Here is a 22,595-nt window from a genome sequence, read left to right as displayed (position 1 = left end):
GTCAGATATAATCCCCATAGACACAGACATTCCTCTGAGTAACAAACTCAGGAACAAAACTGCAGGAAAACAAGTCCTACTAGTATGCTAGTTCTTTAAAAAGGTTTATATTTCCTACATTCCTACAATTGAAAAAAAATCAGATAATCTTTGTTGTTTGTTCTTAAGCTTTCTAAGGCAGAAAGAAGTTCTTCCCCACATCAGAAAGTTCCTAGACTAAGTTACTGGGACTCTGTCTGCCAGGCATTAATCTTTCATCTTCAGGATTGGATGATAAAGGGCAAAAGATAGATACTACTTAGATTATTAGAAAAAGCCCAAATTAATCATTTTCATTTAATTTCATTAATTTATTAACTGATTCATGTCATAAAAAAAGGTGGAGAAAATTTCTAAAGTATTAAATGTGCATTCACCAAATCCATAAAATGACTGATATAAAATACACAGACACATATATATGAATATATGTGTGTATGTATATCTGTGTGAACATATATGTATATAAAATGTGGGTGCAAAAATATAAGGATAATTGCTGATATTTTATAGGGCTTTATTGGTTTACAAACAACTCTGGAAAACAGGTGCTATTAATTTCCTTATTTTGTAAATGAAGAAAAGCATAAAGAGTGGCTTCTGCAGAGATGCATCATTAATAAATAAATTCAGGTCTTCTTGACTTGAGATCTAACAACTTATTTACTTTGAAAATATTAAATAATTATACCATTTCTCAAATTAACCAATATTTAGAATAATTTTGTTTCTTTTAAGCAATTTTGTTTTTTCCATGGCAATGATTTGATAAAGGAAATGCTTGTACTTCCCAAGCTACATCTAATTATTAGACAAATGGTATTCAATAATGTCATCATTACCAAATATCTTTGAACATTCAAATATGTGTATTCTAATGTGACACCACATATGTAAGACAGATTAGTTATCATCTCTATGCAGACTATACCCTGTAGTGTTCTTCTTTTCTAAAATATAATCATTCTCTAGGAGCAGATTTCTTGCGGGGCTTTTGGACACAGCCTAAGTTTCAGTTCAGATCAATAATCATCTCAAATGCAGCCAGCTGTTAAAGGTTCAACTCTTTATTGTCTCTTCCAAAATAACCCAGTTAGCTTTCTTAGAGGCCTATCTCTCTCCTTGGTTCCGAGAGCTCTTGTTGCTAGTCCTTTGCCGCTTCCAACTTCAACCTCTCTTCTCCTGAATCCTTCGTTCTGCCCAACTGACTCCTAGTTGAGGCTTCAAGAGCTTCTTATAGATCTCTTAAAGGTGTGAACTCAAAGGCTGACTCCTCCTCTGAAAGAGTGAGATTGTGAGAGCTGTGACTTGTGAATCTCTAACGCTAATGTGTGAACTCTTAAAGGTGTGAAAGGTGTGAACTCTGAACTAGAGAATTGCTAAACATGATGCTAAAATTAGACAACTGACTTATCACTTTGTAAGAATCCTAACAATACCCAAATCTATATATCCAGCCTATCTCCTGCGCTGCAGTCACATATTGCCAGTTAACTGTTAAACATTTCAAACTGTAAATTGTGTGGTAATCTTAAAACCAACAACATATCCAAACAGAAATCACATTATGGTTCACTTAAAATATGCCCTACTTCCAAACTTTCCTATTTTTGTCAAGGGCACCATAAACCTTATAATCAACTAGACTAACAACCTTGGAATCTTCTTCTTCTGACTCTTCCTCATTCCAGACCAATTGCCAAGTATTGTCATTTTAACTTCCACATTTTTTACATCCATTATTTTTCTCTACATATATGCCAGCCTACTTCAAGTCTCATCCTTCCTGATATGGACTACATTTGCCATTGCCAAGTCGTTTTAGTTGTATTCAACTCTCCATGACCACATTTGAGGTTTTCTCGGCAAAGATATTGTAGTGGTTTACTATTCCTTTCTCCAGCTCATTTTAAAGATAAGGAATTGAGGCAAACAGGATTAAGTGATTTGCCCTGGGGTCACACATTAAGTGTCAGAAAGCAAATTTGAACTCAGAGCCTCCTGACTTTATTATAGTACTATATTACAAAAGCTTAATTAGTCTAAACCCCTCCCCAACTCTTTCCTACAATGCATACCATCTATAACCTCTATAAAGCAATGAACAAGCAATTATTAAATGCCTACTGTATACCACATACTCTACTAGGAAATGAGTAAACATAAAGGAGAAAGAGTCTTAATCGATGCCAAAGTATTGGCATTTGTCCCTAGAGATACTAAAAAGTAATTAGAGTTACTTGAATGGGTGGGGGAAGGTATTATGATATATATGATTTAGGAAAATCACTTTGAAAGGTAGGTGAATGAACTACATAGAGGAGAAATGAGAAGAAGTAAAACCATTTATGAGGCTATTATAATATTATAATGAAAGCTAATGAGGATCTCAGCTAGGTGCTAGTTGTATGAGAGAAATACTGTGGAGGTAGAAATGACAAGATTGGGCAAATTTTTGGATATGTGGAATAAGGGAAGATAATGTTAAAGATATCAAAGAATTTGTAAACCTGGGTTCCTAGAAATATGGTGGTCCCCAGAACAGAAAATAGGAAATTGTTGAAGAACAGAAAGTTTGTAATAAAAGATAAAATGTTTAAAATATGTTGAGTTTCAGATGTCTGTGGGGCAGTTGAATGTACCTCTGGTTGAAAGGAAAGACAAAAATTGTGTGTGTGTGTGTGTGTGTGTGTGTGTGTGTGTGTGAGAGAGAGAGAGAGAGAGAGAGAGAGAGAGAGAGAAATTCTCTGAATTATAAGCTTTGTGATGAAAATTAAACTAGTAAGACCTGATGAGGTCACCAAAAGAGCACAGAGAGAAGGGGGAAAAAAAGAGGGTTCAAAATACAATCCTGAAATACACCTGCTAATGAGGAATGTGACAAAGATGAGCCAGCAAGAGTGAGAATATCTCAGATGAATAATTAGAAACTGAAGAAAGTAACATCATAAAAGCTCAAGATAGTATCGAACCGAAGGTATTCAGACATGTGAATGCTAAAAAGAAGGAAGACTAAAAGCAGACTCTCAGATCTCAAAATTAAGAAAACCATTAGATTAGAAGAAAAACAGTTAACTCGGAAAATATCGCAAAAATGTATTCTGATAAGGTCTCATCTCAAAGATATAAGTGGACCATATTCAAATGCCTACAAATAAAAGTCATTTCCCAATTTATAAACAGTGAAAAGTTATGAATTGGAAGCTTTTACAGAAAGAAATTCATGCTATATGTAGCTGTACGAAAAAATATTTCAAATCACCAGATAGAGAAATGAAATTTAAAGCCATTCTGAGTGCCCACCTTACAGACATCATATTGGCAAAGTTGACAAAAAGTGAGAATAAGTGCTTGGAGAAGATGTAGGAAATTAAGTACCATGATTTGGTCCAGTATAAAGTAATTTGGAACACTGATCAGACAAAAATTACTATACTGTGTATGTGTTTATACTAATAGGCCTGTACAGCAGAGATCAAAAGCAAAGATATTTATATTTACATATTTATAGCAACACTTTTTGTAATGGCAAAGAACTAGAAACTAAAGGGAAGGGTCCCATAAATTAGGCAATGACTACAAAAATATTGTCTATGAATGTAATGCAATATTATTGTACAAAAAATGAAGTCCCAGAGAAATCTGGGAAGACCTATATGAACTAAAATGATATAGTGAAATGGGCAACATCATAAACACAACTTATATTCTAATATCAATATTGTAAAATTTGACAATTCTGAAAGAAGTAAGAAATATACTCAATAAAATGATTAAGTATGATCTCAGAGAAGTGAGGATGAGTAATGCTGCCATATCCCAATGGAGGAATAATGAACTAAAAAGAAAATGGCAAATGTGGGAATCTCTCTTAAATTAATTATGCTTATTTGTTTTTGGTTTTTTTTAAGCTTTTAATTTTTAAAACATATGCATGGATAATTTGACAACATTGACCTTTGCATAGCCTTGTGTTTCAGATTTTCTCCTCCCTCCCCCCCATACCCTCCCCTCCATGACAAGTGATCCAACATATGTTAAACATATATGTTTTGGATATGTGGAATAAGGGAAGATAATGTGAAAAATATCAAAGAATTTGTAAACCTGGGTTCCTAGAAATATGGTGGTCCCCAGAACAGAAAATAGAAAATAGTTAAATATATGTTGAAATATGTTAAATTCCAATATTTATAAACATATTTATACAGTTCTCTTGCTGCACAAGAAAAATCAGATCAAAAAAAGAAAGTAAATGAGAAAAAAAAATGCAAGCAAACAACAACAAAAAAAGTGAGAATGTTATATAGGATTCCACATTCATTTCCCCCAATCCTCTCTCCGGGTGTAGATGCCTCTCTTCATCACAAGAAAAACTGGCATCAATCATTTCATTGTTGGAAAGAGTCACATCTATCAGAAGTGATCATCATATAATCTTGCTGTTGCTGTGTACAATGATTTTCTGGTTCTGCTCTTTTCACTTAGCATCAATTCATGTAAGTCTCTAAAATCATCCTCCTGATTGTTTCTAATACAACAATAATATTCCGTACCATTCACCTACAATAACTTATTCACCCATTCTCCAACTAATGGGCATCCATTCAGTTTTCAGTTTCTTGCCACTACAACAAGGACTGCCACAAACAATTCTGCACATGTGGGTCCCTTTCCCTCATTTAAAATCTCTTTGGGATATAATCCCAAGAGAAATACTGGTAGTTCTAAGGGTATATGCACAGTTTGTTAACTTTTTGAACATAGCTCCAAATTGCTCTCCATAATGGCTGGATCCATTCACAACTCCATCAACAATGTATCAGTGTCCCAGTCTGCCCACATTCCCTCCAACATCAGTCCTTGTCTTTTCCTGTCATCTTAGCCAATCTGACAGATGTATAGTGATATCTCAGAGTTGCCTTAATTTGCATTTTTCTGATCAATAGTGATTTAGAATACTTTCTCATATGATTAGAAATGGTTTTAATTTCTTCATTTAAAAACTGTCCATATCCTTTGACCATTTATCAATTGGAGAATGTCTTGAATTTTTATAAATTTAATTCAATTCTTTATATAATTTAGAAATGAGGCCTTTATCAGAACCCTTAAATATAAAAATGATTTCCGAACTTATTGCTTCCCTTCTGATCTTGTCTGCGTTAATTTTGTTTGTACAAAAAGTTTTTAACTTAATATAATCAGAATTATATATCTAGTGTTCAATTATAATTCCAATTTTTCTTTGGAGGCAAACTCCTTCCTTCTCCACAGATCTGGGAGGTAAACTATCCTATGTTCTTCTAATTTGCTTATGATATCACTCTTTATGTCCAAATCATGAAACCATTTAGATATTATCTTGGAATGCAGTGTTAGGTGTGGGTCAAGTCCTGTTTTCTTCCATATTGGTTTCCAATTTTCCCAGCAGTTTTTGTCAAATAGTGAATTCTTATCCTGAAAGCTAGGATCAAACACTAGACTACTATAGTCGTTGAATATTTTCTCCTGTGAACTTAACTATTCCACTGATTAACTACTCTTATTTCTTAGCCAGTACCAAATAGTTTTGATGACCACTGCTTTGTAATATAGTATTAGGTCTGGCACAGCTAGACCACCTTCATTAGCATTATTTCTCATTAATTCCCTTGAAATTTCTGACCTTTTGTTCTTCCAGATGAACTTTATTATTATTTTTTCTAGATCTGTAAAATAATTTCTTGGGAGTTTGATTGTTATGACACTAAATAAGTAAATTAATTTAGGTAGCATTGTCATTTTTATTATATTTGCTCAACCTACCCATGAGCAGCACTTGATATTTTTCCAATTGATCAAATCCAATTTTATTTGTGTGAAAAGTGTTTTATAGTTGTGCTCATAAAGTTCCTAACTTCCCTTGGCAGATAAGATTCTCAAATATTTTATACTATCGACAGTTATTTTGAATGGAATTTCATTTTGTATCTCTTGCTGCTGGACTTTGTTGATAATATATAAAAATGCTGATGATTTATTTATGGGATTTATGTTGTATGCTGCCACTTTATTAAAGTTGTGAATAGTTTCCAGTAGTTTTTAAGTTGATTCTCTAGGGTTCTCTAAGTATACCATCATATCATCTGCAAAAAATAATAATTTGGTTTCCTCATGACCTACTCTAACTCCTTTAATCTCTTTTTCTTTTCTTATGGCAAAAGCTAATATTTCTAATATTGAATAGTAATGGTGATAGTGGGCAGCCTTGTTTCACTCCTGATCTTATTGAAAATGGTTCTAGTTTGTCCCCATTACATATGATGCTTGCTGATAATTTTAAACAGATGCTACTGATCATTTTAAGGAAAAATTCATTTACTCCTATACTCTCTAGTGTTTCTAATAGAAATAGATGTTGAATTTTACCGAATGCTTTTTCTGCATCTATTGAGATAATCATATGATTTTTATATAGTTGATTATGCTAATAGTTTTCCTAATATTGAACTAGCCCTGCATTCCTGGTGTAAATCCTATTTGGTCACAGTGTATTATCCTAGGGATGACTTTCTATTATCTCATTGCTAATATTTTATTTAAGATTTTTGCATCAATATTCATTAGGGAATTGGTCTATAATTTACTTTCTCTGTTTTCACCCTACCTGATTCAGCTATCAGCACCATATCTGTATCATAAAAGGAATTTGGTAGGACTCCTTCTTTCCCTATTTTTCATATAGCTTATATAGTATTAGAATTAATTATTCCTTGAATGTTTGGTAGAATCCACATGTAAATACATCTGGCCCTGGAGATTTTTTTCTTAGGGAGTTGATTAATAGCTTATTCTATTTCTTACTATTGAAATAATTTATTTCCTCTTCCATTAACCTGGGCAATCTATATTTTTGTAGATATTCCTCCATTTCATTTAGATTATCAAATTTATTGACATAATTTAGCAAATTAACTCATAATTATTGATCTAATTTCCTCTTCATTCATTAGTGGAAAGTTCTCCCATTTCATTTTTTAAACTAACAGTTTGATTTTCTTCTTTCCTTTTTCAGTTTATCTATTTTGTTGGTTTTTTCATAAACCCAACTCTTAGTTTTATTTATTAATTCAATCGTTTTCTTATTTTCAATTTTATTAATCTCCCCTTTTATTTTTACAATTTCAAATTTGGCATTTATTTGAGGGTTTTTAATTTATTCTTTTTCTAGCTTTTTAAATTGTAAGCCCAATTCATTGATCTTCTCTTTATTTTATGCAAGTAAGCATCTAGAGAGAGAAAATTTCCCCTTATAACCACTTTCGCTGCATCCCACAAATTTTGGTATGTTGTCTCATTATTGTCATTCTCTTGGATGAAGTTGTTGATTGTGTCTATGATTTGTTGCTTCACCTATTGATTCTTTAGAATTAGATTATTTAATTTCCAATTAATTTTTTATCTAATTTCTCTTGGCCTTATATGACATCATGATCTGAAAAAAATGCACTTACTATTTCTGCCTTTTTCCATTTTATTTTGAGGTTTTTATGTCCTAATATACAGTCAATTTTTGTATAAGTTCCATGAACTACTGAGAAAAAAGTAAACTCCTTTCTGTTTCCATTCAATTTTCTCCAAAGGTCTCATACCTAACTTTTCTAATATTTTGTTTACCTCGTTAACTTCTTTCTTATTTATTTTGTGGTTCAATTCATCTAGTTCTGACAGAGCAAGGTTGAGATCCCCCACTAGTATAGTTTTACTATTTTGTCTTGCACCTTTCAACTTCTCCTCTAGGAATTTGGATACTATACCACTTGATGCATATAAGTTTTGTATTGATATTGCTTCATGGTATCCTTTAGTAAAATATAGTTTCCTTCTTTATCTCTTTTAATTAGATCTATCTTTGCTTTTTACTTGATCTGAGATCAGGATGGCTATCTCTGCTTTTTTAACTTTACCTGAAGCATAATAGATTCTGCTCCAGCCTTTTACCTTCACTCTGTATATATGACCATGCTTTAAATGTGTTTCTTGTAGACAACATATTATAGGATTCTGGCTTTTAATCCATTATACTATCCACTTCCATTTTATAGGAGAGTTCATGCCATTCACTTCACAGTTAAAATAACTAATTCTCTATTTCCTGACATCTTATTTACACTGTTATGCTTTTCTCTTTCCTTTCCCCCTTCCCTCCTCCCTAGTATTTTGCTTTTGATGACTTACTCTCTCAAACAGCCCTCCCCCTTTAGAGCTCCTCCCTTCTTTCTACCTTTCCCCAAATACTTCTGTTTTTCCCTTCTATTAGTCTTTCCCTTTCTTTTCCCCTTCTCCCTCCCATTTCCCTATAAGTTAACACAACTTTCTCTGTGAAACCAAATATGTCTAATATTCTCTCTTTGAGCCAAATCTGAAGAGAGTAAGATTCATATAATGCTCATCCCCTTCCCTTCTTTCCCTCAATTATAATATTTTCTTTGCTTCTTCTTGATATGTAATTTCCCTTATTTTATCTCCTTTTTCCTCTTTCTTCCAGTATGATTCCCTTTCCACCTCTAGTTTCTTTTTCATATTTGTTATGGGCCAGAACTTGAAACAAGGTGCTAAGTCAGTGGAATTGATAAGAGACAATGGTTATTTAGCATAGTTCTTTACCATGCTAACAGTTCTTTAGTTCACTACATGTACTTAGTACTTACTATACTTCTACAAGATTCACACCTTTGATTACAGCAAATATAAGCTCGGACAAACTCAACCAGAATGAGAACGAGTAAAGACCAGAGAAGTGGTGGCAGCCTGTCCTCCTTCACTTCTCTACTGACACCAAGATCTGGAAGGCCTCCAGAAAAACTATTTCTAGGACTTATGGACATGTACATCACTACTAGCCTGTGTTATATTGCTATGTGCTTATGTAATTTATGTACAATTATGTGTAATACCTCCCATATTGATAGATTTATGTATAGCTGTTTTAAGAGTGAGATCCTTCAAAAGAACACTAATCTGATTTGATTTCCCATTTCCTTTGGTGTTTTCATCTCCTTTTCTGAGATGTCAGGGAGGACATGTTCACCTCCTTTTATGGCGTTTTCATTCCTTTTTTGAGCAATGAGGGAAGGCATGATCACCTCTTTTTTGGGGTTCTCACCTCCTTGAGAAGTCAGGGAGGTCATGACCGTCTATATTCTAAAAACAAAATAAAGTGGGAGATGTTATGGGCCAGAATTTGAAACAAGGTGCTAAGTCAGTGGAATTGATAGAGAATGGTTATTTAGCATGGTGCTTAACAGTTCTCTAGTTCAGTACAAGTACTTAATACTTACTACAAATCTACAAGATTCTCACCTTTGTAAGAAACCATATAATCTCGGACAAACTCAGCCAGAATGAGAACTAGGGAAGACAAAGAAGTGGTGATAGGTCCCCCTGCCTCACCCACAGAAACTAAGACACATTCAGGAGAACCTCAAGAAGCTGGAAGAAGCAAAGACAAAGGACTGGCAGAAGAAGCTCAAGCTCTTGGAACCGAGGAGAGAGACCGGCTCTAAGAAAGCTAACCAAACCCCAGGAAAGTATATAAGACTTTGAAGGAGACAATAAAGGATTTGGACTTTAACATCTGGCTGCACTAGTGTGGCGATTACTGAACTGAAACAAAGGCTGCTCCCAGAGATCCCAAGAAAACCTCAACAGAAAACAATACATTTTATAAAAGAATATTACAATGTTATCATAATAAAATCAAATTATACTTACACTCTCTAAGCAATAATCTTTTTAGTTATAGTTCTCAAGAGTTCTTTCCTTTTTACCTTTTTATGTTTCTCTTGAGTTCTGTGTTTGGAGATCAAATTTCTTTGTTCAGTTCTGACCTTTTCATAAGAAATAGGTGAAATTCACCTATATCATTGAATGTCCATCTTCCTCCTTGAAAGATAATGCTCATTTTATCTGGATAGCTTATTCTTGGCTGTAATCCAAGTTCTTTTGCCTTTTGGATTATCAAATTCTAGTCCCTTCAATCCTTTACGATGGAAAGGTCCTATGTAATCTCTATATTTAAATTGTTTCTTTCTGGCTGCTTGCAAAATATTTTCCTTGGTATGATAGTTCTGAAATTTAGCCACAATATTCCTTGGGGATTTAATTTTGGGGTCTCTTTGAGGAGGTGATCAGTGAATTTCTTCAATAACTATTTTATCTCCTGATTCTAAAATGTCAGGGCAATTTTCCTTTATGATTTCCTGTAAGATAATGTTCTAGGTTCTTTTTTTCATAATAGCTTTCAGGAAGTATAATAATTTTTAGATTGTCTCTCCTAGATCTATTTTCTAGATCAGTTGTTTTTCCTAAAAGCTATTTAATATTTTCTTCAATTTTTAAAATTTTTTTGTTTTTGTTTGACTGATTCTTGAAATCTTATTGAGTCATTCACTACCATTTGTTCAATATTGATTTTTAGTGTATTATTTTTTTCTTCAGTTATCTTTTTTAGCTCCTTTTGAATTTGGCCAATTGAACTGTTTTGCTCATTGCATTTTTTTCCCTTTCACAAATTTTGTTTTTCAATGAGTTGGTATCTTTTTCTTAACTCTTTTGTAGGGTATTATATACTTTTTCCATTCCTTCTTGCAATGACCTCATTTCCCTTCCCCATTTTTCTTCTAACTCTCTTTTGAGATCCTTTATCCGCCAAGATGGTGGAAAGGAGGCACACAGCTGTGTAAGTTCCATGTTTTCTCTCAGAATTCATTTCATGACAAGCCTCTGAATTAATGCTTGACTGAAAAAAAACCCCACAACTAGTTACCAAGAGAAGACATCCTTGAGATTCGCCAGGAAAGGTCTGTTTTTGCTCGAGGACAGGGATGGTTTTAGATTGGGCAAAGGCTGAGAGCAGGCAGCAGCAGCGAGAGCACAAGAGGCAGCTCTCAGCCGAGCAGACTGGAGTGAGGTGGGGTGAGATCTCAGCTATCTCCGCGGGAAGAGTTTGCTACAGGATTGGATACTTTGCCCTGGTAGCAAGTCAGTAGCCCAGCAGAGAAGCTAAAAACACCAGGGGTGAAGAATACAACCCCAAAAAGCTGGAGTCTCTCCGAGACCTTGCCACCCCTCCCCCACAGTGTCTCAGCACACTCTCGGAGTCTCAGAGAGCAGGCACAGCACAGTCCTGCTAGTGCCTCGCTGCTGCCCCCACAGTCTGTAGAGGAAGTTCAGTAACACCACCCAGCCCCTGCCCCCAAAAAAGCAGATTCCATTTGGGGTTTTTTCCTTTTTTTCTTTGCTAGTTTGTCTTTGATTCTTATCTGACAAAATGAGCAAAAAATTGAAAAGGACCTTAACCACTGACAGCTTCTATATGGATAGAAAGTAGACTCTAAACCCTGAGGAGACTAAAAACAGAATGTCTCCAGATGAATCCCCAAAAGACATCATCTGTTCCTCAGCACAGATGAATCTCATAGAAGAAATTAAAAAGCTCTCACAAAAGAGCTAGAAGAAAAATGGGGAAAGGAGAGGGAGGCTTGGCAAAAGAGTCTGGAGAAGTCATCCCACTCATTTAAAGACAGAGTGGATAAATAAAATCCTTGAAAAATAGGATTAGTGAACTGGAAACAGAAAATAGCTCTCTAAAAAATAAAATTGGCAAAATGGAAAAAAAATTCCATAGATCAAAACAACACAGTTGGACAATTAGAAAAAGATATAAAAAAAGTGAGTGAAGAAAATACTTCCTTGAAAATCAGAATCGAACAAATGGAATTGAATGACTCAAGGAGACAACAAGAATCAGTCAAGCAAAACCAAAAAAATCAAACAATGGAAAAAAATGTGAAATACCTTCTTGGGAAAACAACAGACCTGGAAAATAGATCTAGGAGAGACAATCTGAGAATTATTGGACTCCCAGAAAAATATGATGAAAAAAAGAGCCTGGACACTATTTTCCAGGAAATTATCAAAGAGAACTGCCCAGAAGTCATAGAAACAGAGGGTAAAATAGACATTAAAAGAATTCATTGATCACCTACTGAAAGGGATCCTAAAATCAAAATACCAAGAAATATAGTGGCCAAATGTCAAAACCCTCAGACGAAGGAAAAAAATACTGCAAGCAGCTAGAAAAACCCAATTCAAATATAGATGAGCCACAATAAGGATTACCCAGGATCTAGCAGCATCCACATTAAAAGATCGAAGGGCCTGGAATATGGTATTCCGAAAGGCTAAGGAACTCGGTATGCAACCAAAAATAACTTACCCAGCCAGAATGAGCTTCTTTTTCCAGGGAAGAAGATGGTCATTCAACAAAAAACTTAACGTTATTCAACGAGAAACTTAACAAAAAGTTTGATCTACAAATAAAGAACTCAAGAGAAACCTAAAAAGGTAAAAAGAAATCTTGGGAACTATATTTCTGCTATACAGATGTATAAAGAATACATGTATACCTTGTTCTAGAAACTAGAGGTGGAAAGGATATTGTACCAGAAAAAGAGTAAAGTGGAGGTGCTACATCTCACAAAGAGGCAAAGGAAACTTATTGTATCTGAGAGAAAGAATGGAGGGGGATGAATATAGTGGGTGTATCTTACTGCCATCAGAATTGGCTTTAAGAGAAAAATTTTAGACATATTTAATTTATGGTGAAACTTCTCCCACCTCATTGAAAAGTGAGAAGGGAAAAGTGAAAAGGGAAGGAATAAGCTAAGCAGAAGGGAATACAGAAACTGTGAGGGAAAGGAGTAAGATAGGGGGAGGAACAGTATAAACTATAGGCGAGGGGGGGGAGGGATACTAAAAATGAAGGTCTGTGAGACACAAGTGGTGCTCACAAGTTTAATACTGGGGAGGGGGGTAAGGGGGAAAGAATGGGAGAAAAGCATAAACAGGGGTTAACAAGATGGCAAGTAATACAGAATTGGTAATTTTAACCATAAGTGTGAATGGGGTAAACTCCCCCATAAAGAGGAAGTGATAAGCCAGAATCCTACAATATGTTGTTTACAGGAAACACACCTGAAGCAGGGAGATACATGTAGAGTAAAGGTAAAAGGTTCGAGCAGAATCTACTCAGGTGAAGTCAAAAAAGCAGGGGTAGCCATCCTGATCTCAGATCAAGCAAAAGCAAAAATTGATCTAATTAAAAGAGATAAGGAAGGGCACTATATCTTGTTAAAGGGTAGCACAGATAATGAAGCAATATCAATATTAAATCAAGTGGTATAGCATCTAAATTCTTAAAAGAGAAATTAAGAAAACTGAAAGAAGAAATAGACAGCAAAACTACAATTGTGGGAGATCTCAACCTTGCACTCTCAGAATTAGATAAATCAAACCACAAAATAAATAAGAAAGAAGTCAAAGAGATAAATAGAATACTAGAAAAGTTAGATATGATAGATCTCTGGAGAAAACAAAATGGAGACAGAAAGGAGTACACTTTCTTTTCAGCAGTTCATGGAACCTATACAAAAATTGATCATATATTAGGACATAAAAACCTCAAACTCAAATGCAGTAAGACAGAAATAGTAAATGCATCCTTTTCAGACCACAATGCAATGAAAATTACATTCAACAAAAAGCCAAGGGAAAGTAGACCAAAAAATAATTGGAAACTAAATAATCTCATACTAAAGAATGATTGGGTGAAACAGCAAATCATAGACATAATTAATAACTTCACCCAAGAAAACGACAATAATGAGACATCATACAAAATGTGTTGGAAGCAGCCAAAGCGGTAATAAGGAGAAATTTCATATCTCTAGAGGCCTACTTGCATAAAATAGAGAAAGAGAAGGTCAATGAATTGGGCTTGCAACTAAAAATGCTGGAAAAGGAACAAATTAAAAACCCCCAGGCAAACACTAAACTTGAAATTCTAAAAATAAAAGGAGAGATCAATAAAATTTTAAGTAAAAAAACTATTGAATTAATTAATAAAACTAAGAGTTGGTTCTATGAAAAAACCAATAAAAGAGACAAACCCTTAGTAAATCTGATTTTAAAAAAAGAAGAAAATTAAATTGTTAGTCTTAAAAATGAAAAGGGAGAACTCGCCACTAATGAAGAGGAAATTAGAGCGATAATTAGGAATTACTTTGCCCAACTTTATGTCAATAAATTTGACAACTTGAATGAAATGGAAGAATACCTTCAAAAATATAGCTTTCCCAGATTAACAGAGGAAGAAGTAAATATCCTAAACAATCCCATCTTAGAAAAAGAAATAGAACAAGCTATTAACTAACTCCCTAAGAAAAAATCCTCAGGACCAGATGGATTTACATGTGAATTCTATCAAACATTTAAAGAACAATTAACTCCAATATTATATAAACTATTTGAAAAAATAGGGATTGAAGGAGTCCTACTAAACTCCTTTTACGACACAGACATGGTACTGTTACACCAGGTAGGCTGAAAACAGAGAAAGAAAATTATAGAGCAATCTCCCTAATGAATATTGATGCTAAAATCTTAAATAAAATATTAGCAAAAAAATTACAGAAAATTATCCCCAGGATAATACACTATAACCAAGTAGGATTTATACCAGGAATGCAGGGCTGGTTCAATATTAGGAAAACTATTAGCATAATCGACCATATCAATAACCAAACAAACAAAAACCATATGATCATCTCAATAGATGCAGAAAAAGCATTTGATAAAATCCAACATCCATTCCTAATAAAAACACTTGAAAGTATAGGAATAAATGGACTTTTCCTTAAAATAGTCAGGAGCATATATTTAAAACCATCAGTAAGCATCATATATAATGGGGAAAAACTCAAACCTTTCCCAGTAAGATCTGTAGTGACGCAAGGTTGCCCACTATCACCATTATTATTCAATATTGTATTAGAAATGCTAGCCTCAGCAATAAGAGTCGAGAAAGAGATTAAAGGAATTAAAGTTGGCAATGAGGAAACCAAACTATCACTCTTTGCAGATGATATGATGGTATACTTAGAGAACCCCAGAAATTCTACTAAAAAGCTATTAGAAATAATTCATAACTTTAGCAAAGTTGCAGGATACAAAATAAATCCTCAGCATTTTTATAAATCACCAACAAAATCCAACAGCAAAAGATACAAAGAAAAATTCCGTTCAAAATAACTGTTGACAGCATAAAATATTTGGGAATCTATCTACCAAAGGAAAGTCAGGAATTATATGAGGAAAATTACAAAAAAACTTTCCACACAAATAAAGTCAGACTTAAATAATTGGAAAAATATTAAGTGCTCTTGGATATATTGCGACATAGTTAACATATATAGGACTACTTGCCATCTAGGGGAGGAAGTGGAGGGAGAGAGGGGAAAAAATCGTAACAGAAGTGAGTGCAAGGGATAATGTTGTAAAAAAATTACCCTGGCATGGGTTCTGTCAATAAAAAGTTATAAAAAAAAAAAATAAAATTCTATATAACTTTTTAAAAATAAATAAATAAATGAATATAATAAAATATTCGCTATTTAAAAAAAAAAAAAGATCCTTTATGCAATCTTCCAAGAAAACCTTATAAAATGGGGACCAGCTCATGTCTCTCTTTGGGGCTTCTTCTGGAGTTTCTCTGCCTTTAGGAATCTCAGGATTTGAGGTCTGTTCTCTCTTGCCATAAAAGCTGTCTATGGTGAGAGTTCTTTTGATTTTTTTGTTCATCCTTTTTTTAAGGCTTGAGGTCTGCTCAATGCAAAGGAGTAATAGCAGCTTTAATTTGTCCTGGGGCAATTCTGCTGACTGATTTCCAGTGCTGGGTAATGGCACCTAGGACCTGCAGTTCTTCTGGGGCTCAGTGGTTTACAATTTGTCTTTTACAAAAGGCAAATCTTCCAAACCACCTGCTTGCCACCAGGACAGCATAGCCTAAGAGGCTCACAGAAGATTCCCAGGAAGCTACAATGCTCTGACTCTCTGCCCCAGCTCCTTGCCCAGGTCTCCTGTGCGGCAGTCTGGGGTTAGCAGATTGAAACAGACCTGTTCTGAAGTTCTTCCAAGGTATCTTCTTCTAAAAATGTATTGTACTCCAAATATTTGTGGATTCTTTGACTCCAATACCAGTTTAGAAGCTTAATCTGCTGTTGGTTTGAGAGAAAAGTCAGAGGTGGTCACAGAAAGTCATGTCTGCTCTCCGCCATCTTGGCTTCATAAACCAATTACGCTTATTTGTAACAAGGGTTATATATAGCTTTTTTCTTTTTCATGGGGAACAAAGGAATGGTAAAGAAAAAAGTTTTTTGATGTTTGAAAAAAATAATAATCTTTTTTAAAATATATTTTTGTTAAAAAGATATTACTGGGAACTTTAGAAAGAACAGTTTTAATTCAGGGAGAAAGTCAGAAACTAGATCATGAAGCATTTAGAAGAAGGGAGAAACATCAAGGTAGCATATAAAAATGATTCTTTCTCCTCCCCTGAAGAATGGTTGAGGAAGAGAGAGAAAAATAAAAGATGATACGCGGTGAGGTCTTCAGGGTTATTTTTAAAATGAGAAAGATTTGAGTATACTTTTAAGCAGTTAGAAAAGGGGATATATTATTCCCCTAAATGCCAGGAACCTGTCTTTGTAGTTGTTCTTCACACAATACATCATCTCTCAAAGAACCTCTCATGGCTAGGCTTATTCTTCCTCTCACCTCCTCCTCCTCCTCTTCCCTATAGCCTTTAAGGTCCTTGAAAGCTCAATTCAAGTACCTCCTTCTTTAGGCAGCCTTTGCTGATTCCCCACACCAACTTGTGACATATATCATGAAGTTTAACTTCAATGTCTGCCTTTTATTCACAACCTCTTGGAGGTAGAGCATTTTCCAAACCTTGAAAAGTGACAAATAAATGGCAGTTATCATAATGTTTTATGTATGCTTACATGCTTACTTGTTGTGTCCTTGTACATATTAGGAAAGCATGGACAGTTCAGCCTATCTCCAAATTCCCAAATAAAAAGGAAAATAAATAGCAAATAAAAGAAATTTAATAAATGTTGATTAATTCATATTATGTATTCATGTTATCAAGAAGTAACTACTATGCCATTGTTTCCTTTAAGAAGCTTTACTTTTACTGTTTTTATAAATAATACTAGCTTCTCTTTTCTGACCTTACACTTTATTCAATTCCAAAGAAGAAAGCCCTAGCAGGAGTATGGGGGATTATATTAACAGGCCAAATCAGTTCATGAGATGTCTTTAAATAATACATTTTAACTACATCCCAAATAATTCAAAGTATATAAATAATATATTCTTGTATGTCTTGCAATAGGGAAAAATACCCAACCTTAAATGCTTATATTGGTTTCTATGTAAAAATAAATCCTCCACTTGAGCACTTAAGAAGCATATATAGACCCTAACAATACAAGTTCTACTCCAAGATCACTAAGAATAAGTGATTCTATTTTCCTTTTCACAGACTTTTACAAACATGACATACAGTGTGAACTTAACACATAAAGTTATATATTCCTCTACTCTACTTTGGGTCCCCCCTCCAATTTTTAAAACATTTTTATTTAAAATTCTGACTTGCAAATTACATCCATCCGTCCTTTCGCTCCCATTCCCCCTCCTTGAGACAATAAACTGTAAGATATAACAGGTGCAATTATGAAAAACTTTTCCATATTGAGCATTTTGTACAAGAAAAACGAAACAAATTGAAAAATATCATGTTTCCATCCACATTCAATCAATATCAGTTCTTTCTCTGAAGGAAGATAGAATACTTCATTTTTAGTCCTTAGAATTATCTTGCTTCATTTTATTGCTGAGATTATCTAAGTCATTCACAATTTTTATCGAATGATTCTGTTTTTGTGTACAGCACTCTCCTTCACTATGCATCAATTCATGTAAATCTTTCCAGATTTTTCTGATATGATTCTACTAGTCATTTCTGTCAGCACAATAATATTCCCTTACAATCACATAATACAGGTTGTTTAGTCATTTCCCAAATGATGGGCATCTGTCTGATTTCCAATACTTGGCCATCACAAAAAGAACTACTATAAATATTTTTGAAAAATACATCCTTTCCCCTCCTTTTTTGGATATCCTTAGGATACAGACTTAGCAGTTGCATTGCTTGGATCAAAAGGTATGTGCAGTTTTATAGCTTTTGAGCAAAGTTCCAAAATGCTCTCCAGAATGGTTGGATAAGTTTACAATTCCATCAATAGTGCATTAATGTCTCAGTTTTTCCATATTTCCTTCAACATCCAACATTTTTCTTTTTTTGTTAATTAGCTACTCTGATAGTTGTGTGGTGGCACCTTAGAGTTGTTATAATGATTTACAGCACTTTTTCATGATCATAGAGAGCTTTCAGTTTTGTTCTGAAAACTTCCTGGTCATACCCTTTGATATTTTTTTGTTTGTTTTTTTGTTCTGTTTTGTTTTGGTTTTTTTTGCTAAGGCAATTGGGGTTAAGTGACTTACCCAGGGTCACAGTCACACAGCTAGGAAGCATTAAGTGTCTGAGGCCAGATTTGAACTCAGGTCCTCCTGACTTCAGGGTTGGTGTTCTATCTACTGCACCATCTAGCTGCCCTGCCCCCTTTGAGTATTTATTAAATGTAAAATGACTTGTATTTTTAGAAGTTTAGCTCAGTTTTCTATGTATTTGAAAAATGAGGCCTTTATCAGAAATATCAGTTGCAAAAATTTTTTCCCGTTTTCTATTTTCCTTATAATTTTGTTTCCATTGGTTTTGTCTTTTCATTTTAGAGAATCAAAATTTTCTATTTTGTACTTTATAATGCTCTCTATTATATTCTTTCATCCTAAAATTTTCCCTTCTCCATAAATCTGACAGATAAGCTATTCCATATTCTCTTAAATTGCTTATGGCATTACTCTTTATATGTAAATCATGTATCCATTTAGATCTTATCTTGGTATGAAGCATGAGGTTTGGTCTATACCTAGGTTTTTGCTATACTGTTTTCCATTTTTTCAGCAGTTTTGATCAAATAATGAACTTTCACTCCAAAAACTTGGATAATTGGGTTTATCATATATTAGGTTACTATGGTTGTTCACTATCATATAATTTGTAACTAATATATGTCACTGATCCACCACAATATTTCTTATCCCTTATCAGATCATTTGGATAATTACTGCTTTAAAATACAGTTAAAGATTTGGTACAACTAGGCCAACTTTTTTTTTTTTGGTTTTTCTTTAACTGATTACCCTGATATCCTTGAGCTTTTGTTCTTGCAAATGAATGTTATTTTTTCTAGCTCTATAAAATAGTTTTTTGACAGCACGACATGGCAGTGAATAGATAGATTAAGTAAAATTTTCATTTTATTATACTGGCTTGGCCTACCCATGAGGAATTAATATTTTTCCAATTATTTAGATTCACATTTATTTGTGGGAAAAGTGCTTTACAATTATGTTAATATAGCTCCTAAGTCTATAGATCTTTTTAATGAAGTTTTTCTATCTCTTGTTGCTGGACTTTATTGGTAATACATGGAAATGGTGATAATTTATGTGGGTATATTTTGTATCCTGCAACTTAAGTTAATTGATAATTTCAAGTAATTTTTTTAGGGGATTCTCTAGGATTTTCTAAATATAACATCATATCATCTGCAAAGAATGCTAGTTTTGTTTCCTCATTGCCTGTCTTAATTCCTTTCCTTCTCTTATTGCTATAATTAGCATTTCTAGTACAATAACAGAGGTGATAACAGGAATCCCTGCTTCTAGCTTATCTCCATTTATATATATATTATGCTTGCTGATGATTGTAGATAAATACCATTTATCATTTTAAGATAAGCTCTATTTATTCCTATGTTCTCTAGTGTTTTTAATAGGAATGGGTGCTGTATTTTGTCAAAAGGATTATATGATTTCTGTTAATTTTGCTACCAATATGGTCAATTATGCTGATAGTTTTCCTAATCACGAACAAGCTCTGCATCCCTGGTATAAATTCTATATGGTCATAGTGTATGATCTATAGTTATATATTTCTGTAATTTCTTTGCTGGCATTTTATTTGACTTTTTTTTTGCATCAATATTCATTAGGGAAATTGGTCTATAGCTTTTTTTTGGTCTGTTTTAGCTCTTCTTGGTTTCTCTATTCCACTATGGTAACAGTCTATGCTTACAGAATGTATTAGAGGTTGATTATTTAGTATAAAATAGATGAAAGAATATAACGTATAAACAAAAGATAGATTATTTCTACCAATATATATCAATTTCTAAATAAAAAAGACAAAGTTCAAACTAAAGGGACAGAGAATTTATACACATTAAATTTGTATATCTTAAAAGAGAAAAGGGAAAATACATTACAAATATACTAAAATACACTGTAGAAATATTTAGCAAATAGTAATAAAAATCAAATCAGCACTTTCAATATTTATATGAAAAAATTATTAAAATCATGGAAGGCTCTTGTGGCCTCAAATTTGTACTACTTTTTAATTCAACTTTTTAAATAAGAATTTTTTTCTTACAAAAAGAAACTACTTTAAACATAACTATACTTTCTTATAATAAAAATAATCTAAAAAATGTTTTGATCAATTGCTAGTTACTTAAATTTATAAATGTAGTCAAAATTGCAGAAGGAAACTATAATATGTTCTGCCATAATACAATCTTTGGTGCAATTATCTATGCAAAATATTAAGACTGACTGGTCAATTGGTTTACCCTCACATGGACTGTCAAAATGTTTGCCATAAAATAATATATAAAACAGTCAAACTTAAAACGCTTCCTCAGAAACTATAATGAGGAACTATTCACAGTTTGCTGAAAATAGTTTTGTTGTTGTTTTTTTCAAGAATTCTAAACAGAAAATAACAAGGCAGGTTCGAAAACAACATGTGGTATTTATTATATACTTAAAATGGAAAGTTATTGTTTTATATTGAATTCTCTTTTCTGAGCTTCTGTATTCATGACAATGTTTTTCTGTTTCCTTTTCTGATTTTGCATTTAAACATAGGAAGAAGAAGAAAAAGAAGAAAATGAAGGAGGTGGTTGAAGAGGAAAAAGAAAAGGAAAAAGAGGAGAAAGAGGAAGAGAAGAGGAGGAGGAGGAGGAGGAGGAAAGGAAGAAGAGAGAAGGAGGGAGAGAACAGGAGAGGAGGAGGGAAGAAGGAAGGAACAGAAGAGGAGGAGGGAAGAAGGAAGGAACAGGAGAGGAGGAAGAAAGAAGAGAGGAAGAGGAAGGAAGGAAGAGGGGGAGGAGGAGAAAGAGGAAGAGGATTAGAAGGAGGGGGAGGAGGAGAAGAATTCTAAACAGAAATCTCTGTAGGTGTTGCCTGCTTCAGCAGACAACTAAGAATGAGTCTAATAATACAAAACAAAGATAAACAAGGATTCTTTTCAGGCTACAAGATTTGTGAATGCTACTTGTGACAATACACAGAAAATTACATATATAGCATGTATCTTAAATGTTCTGAGATGTGAATACCAGTATAATCAATCATTGCCTTCTGACTATACTTCCTTGTCCATGGTTCTTTGATATCTGAAATACTGGTTCTGAAATGATTCTCAGGAAGAGACAGGGATAAGTAAAAGGTCATTCACTATTATTTCAATCCACTTATGGAGCAGAAAAAATGAGCATGACCAAGAGCTTCTGGCTCAGCTCCCACACACTTTTCTCTCAAAAAGGGAAAATAGGTTATGAAATGCTAGCATGCTTCTATTCCTGAGTCAAATGAAGAAGGTATTGACTGGAAATCATGCAGAGTCTTGAATGCCAGAGTCTATTGACATATTCCCGTTTTTTTCAGCTTCAGGAAGAATTACCACAATGATAGCTCCACGCATCAATATACTTTTTTTTTAAGACCTCTTGCTTTTCAATCAGTCATTAATCCCCAATACTCAGGATCTCTATATTTATTATCATTAGTATTCCATTTGATATTTGATGTTTAAAGTATTTCCAGTGTAAGTACAATCTGAAAGAATAACCCTCTTTTTACATATCCAATAAATAAACCAATGGGGGAAAAAAAAAAAACTGCTGCCAAGATAAGCTGCATTATTCTGAAAACTTAAGTTCAGCATGAAAGACAAATTTCAAACTCACCTGTATGCTGCCAAATTCCACATTTTCATAATGGAAATGTGCACATTCTGCCATTTTTGGAAAGTGACCTTTAGTAAAGGGTAACCTAAAACACGTGAAAAAAAGAGTAAGAAATAAGTTTCTGAATAGTCACAGATTAGTAAATCTAAAAAAATTATTTGGTATTTGAAAGCTTGCACATGCAAACTCAAATACAATCACACACACACACAAAAGCTAGGTGATTCACTGAAACAAAAAGCAGTAAATTTCAGCATAATGAGCTAAATAACAATAACAACACACACTACAACAACAACAACAACAACAACAAAAAAAAAAAAAAAAAAAACAGCATTCCTTTTGGCTCTTTAGCTAAAATGCAAATGCTCACAAGAAAGCAAAATTTTAAGAAAACTGTTCTGATATGTGAATACCAGTATAATCAATCATTGCCTTCTG

The 22,595-nt window shown here is 33.6% G+C and overlaps 1 protein-coding gene across 4 annotated transcripts in view; it reads right to left on the bottom strand.

Annotated features, from left to right (window-relative positions):
* ARHGAP32 (Rho GTPase activating protein 32) overlaps nt 1-22,595 on the bottom strand; it is a 368,512-nt gene that overhangs the window by 191,311 nt on the left and 154,606 nt on the right. For all 4 annotated transcript variants that reach the window (XM_031960907.1, XM_031960906.1, XM_031960908.1 and 1 more), the window contains exon 5: nt 22,155-22,239. In XM_031960907.1, coding sequence (XP_031816767.1) covers nt 22,155-22,239 — 85 coding nt within the window. The remainder of the gene's footprint in view (nt 1-22,154; nt 22,240-22,595) is intronic.

Source organism: Sarcophilus harrisii, chromosome 3 (genome assembly GCF_902635505.1).
Source record: "Sarcophilus harrisii chromosome 3, mSarHar1.11, whole genome shotgun sequence".
NCBI lineage: Eukaryota > Metazoa > Chordata > Mammalia > Dasyuromorphia > Dasyuridae > Sarcophilus > Sarcophilus harrisii.
This window is presented reverse-complemented; position numbering and strand designations above follow the sequence as displayed.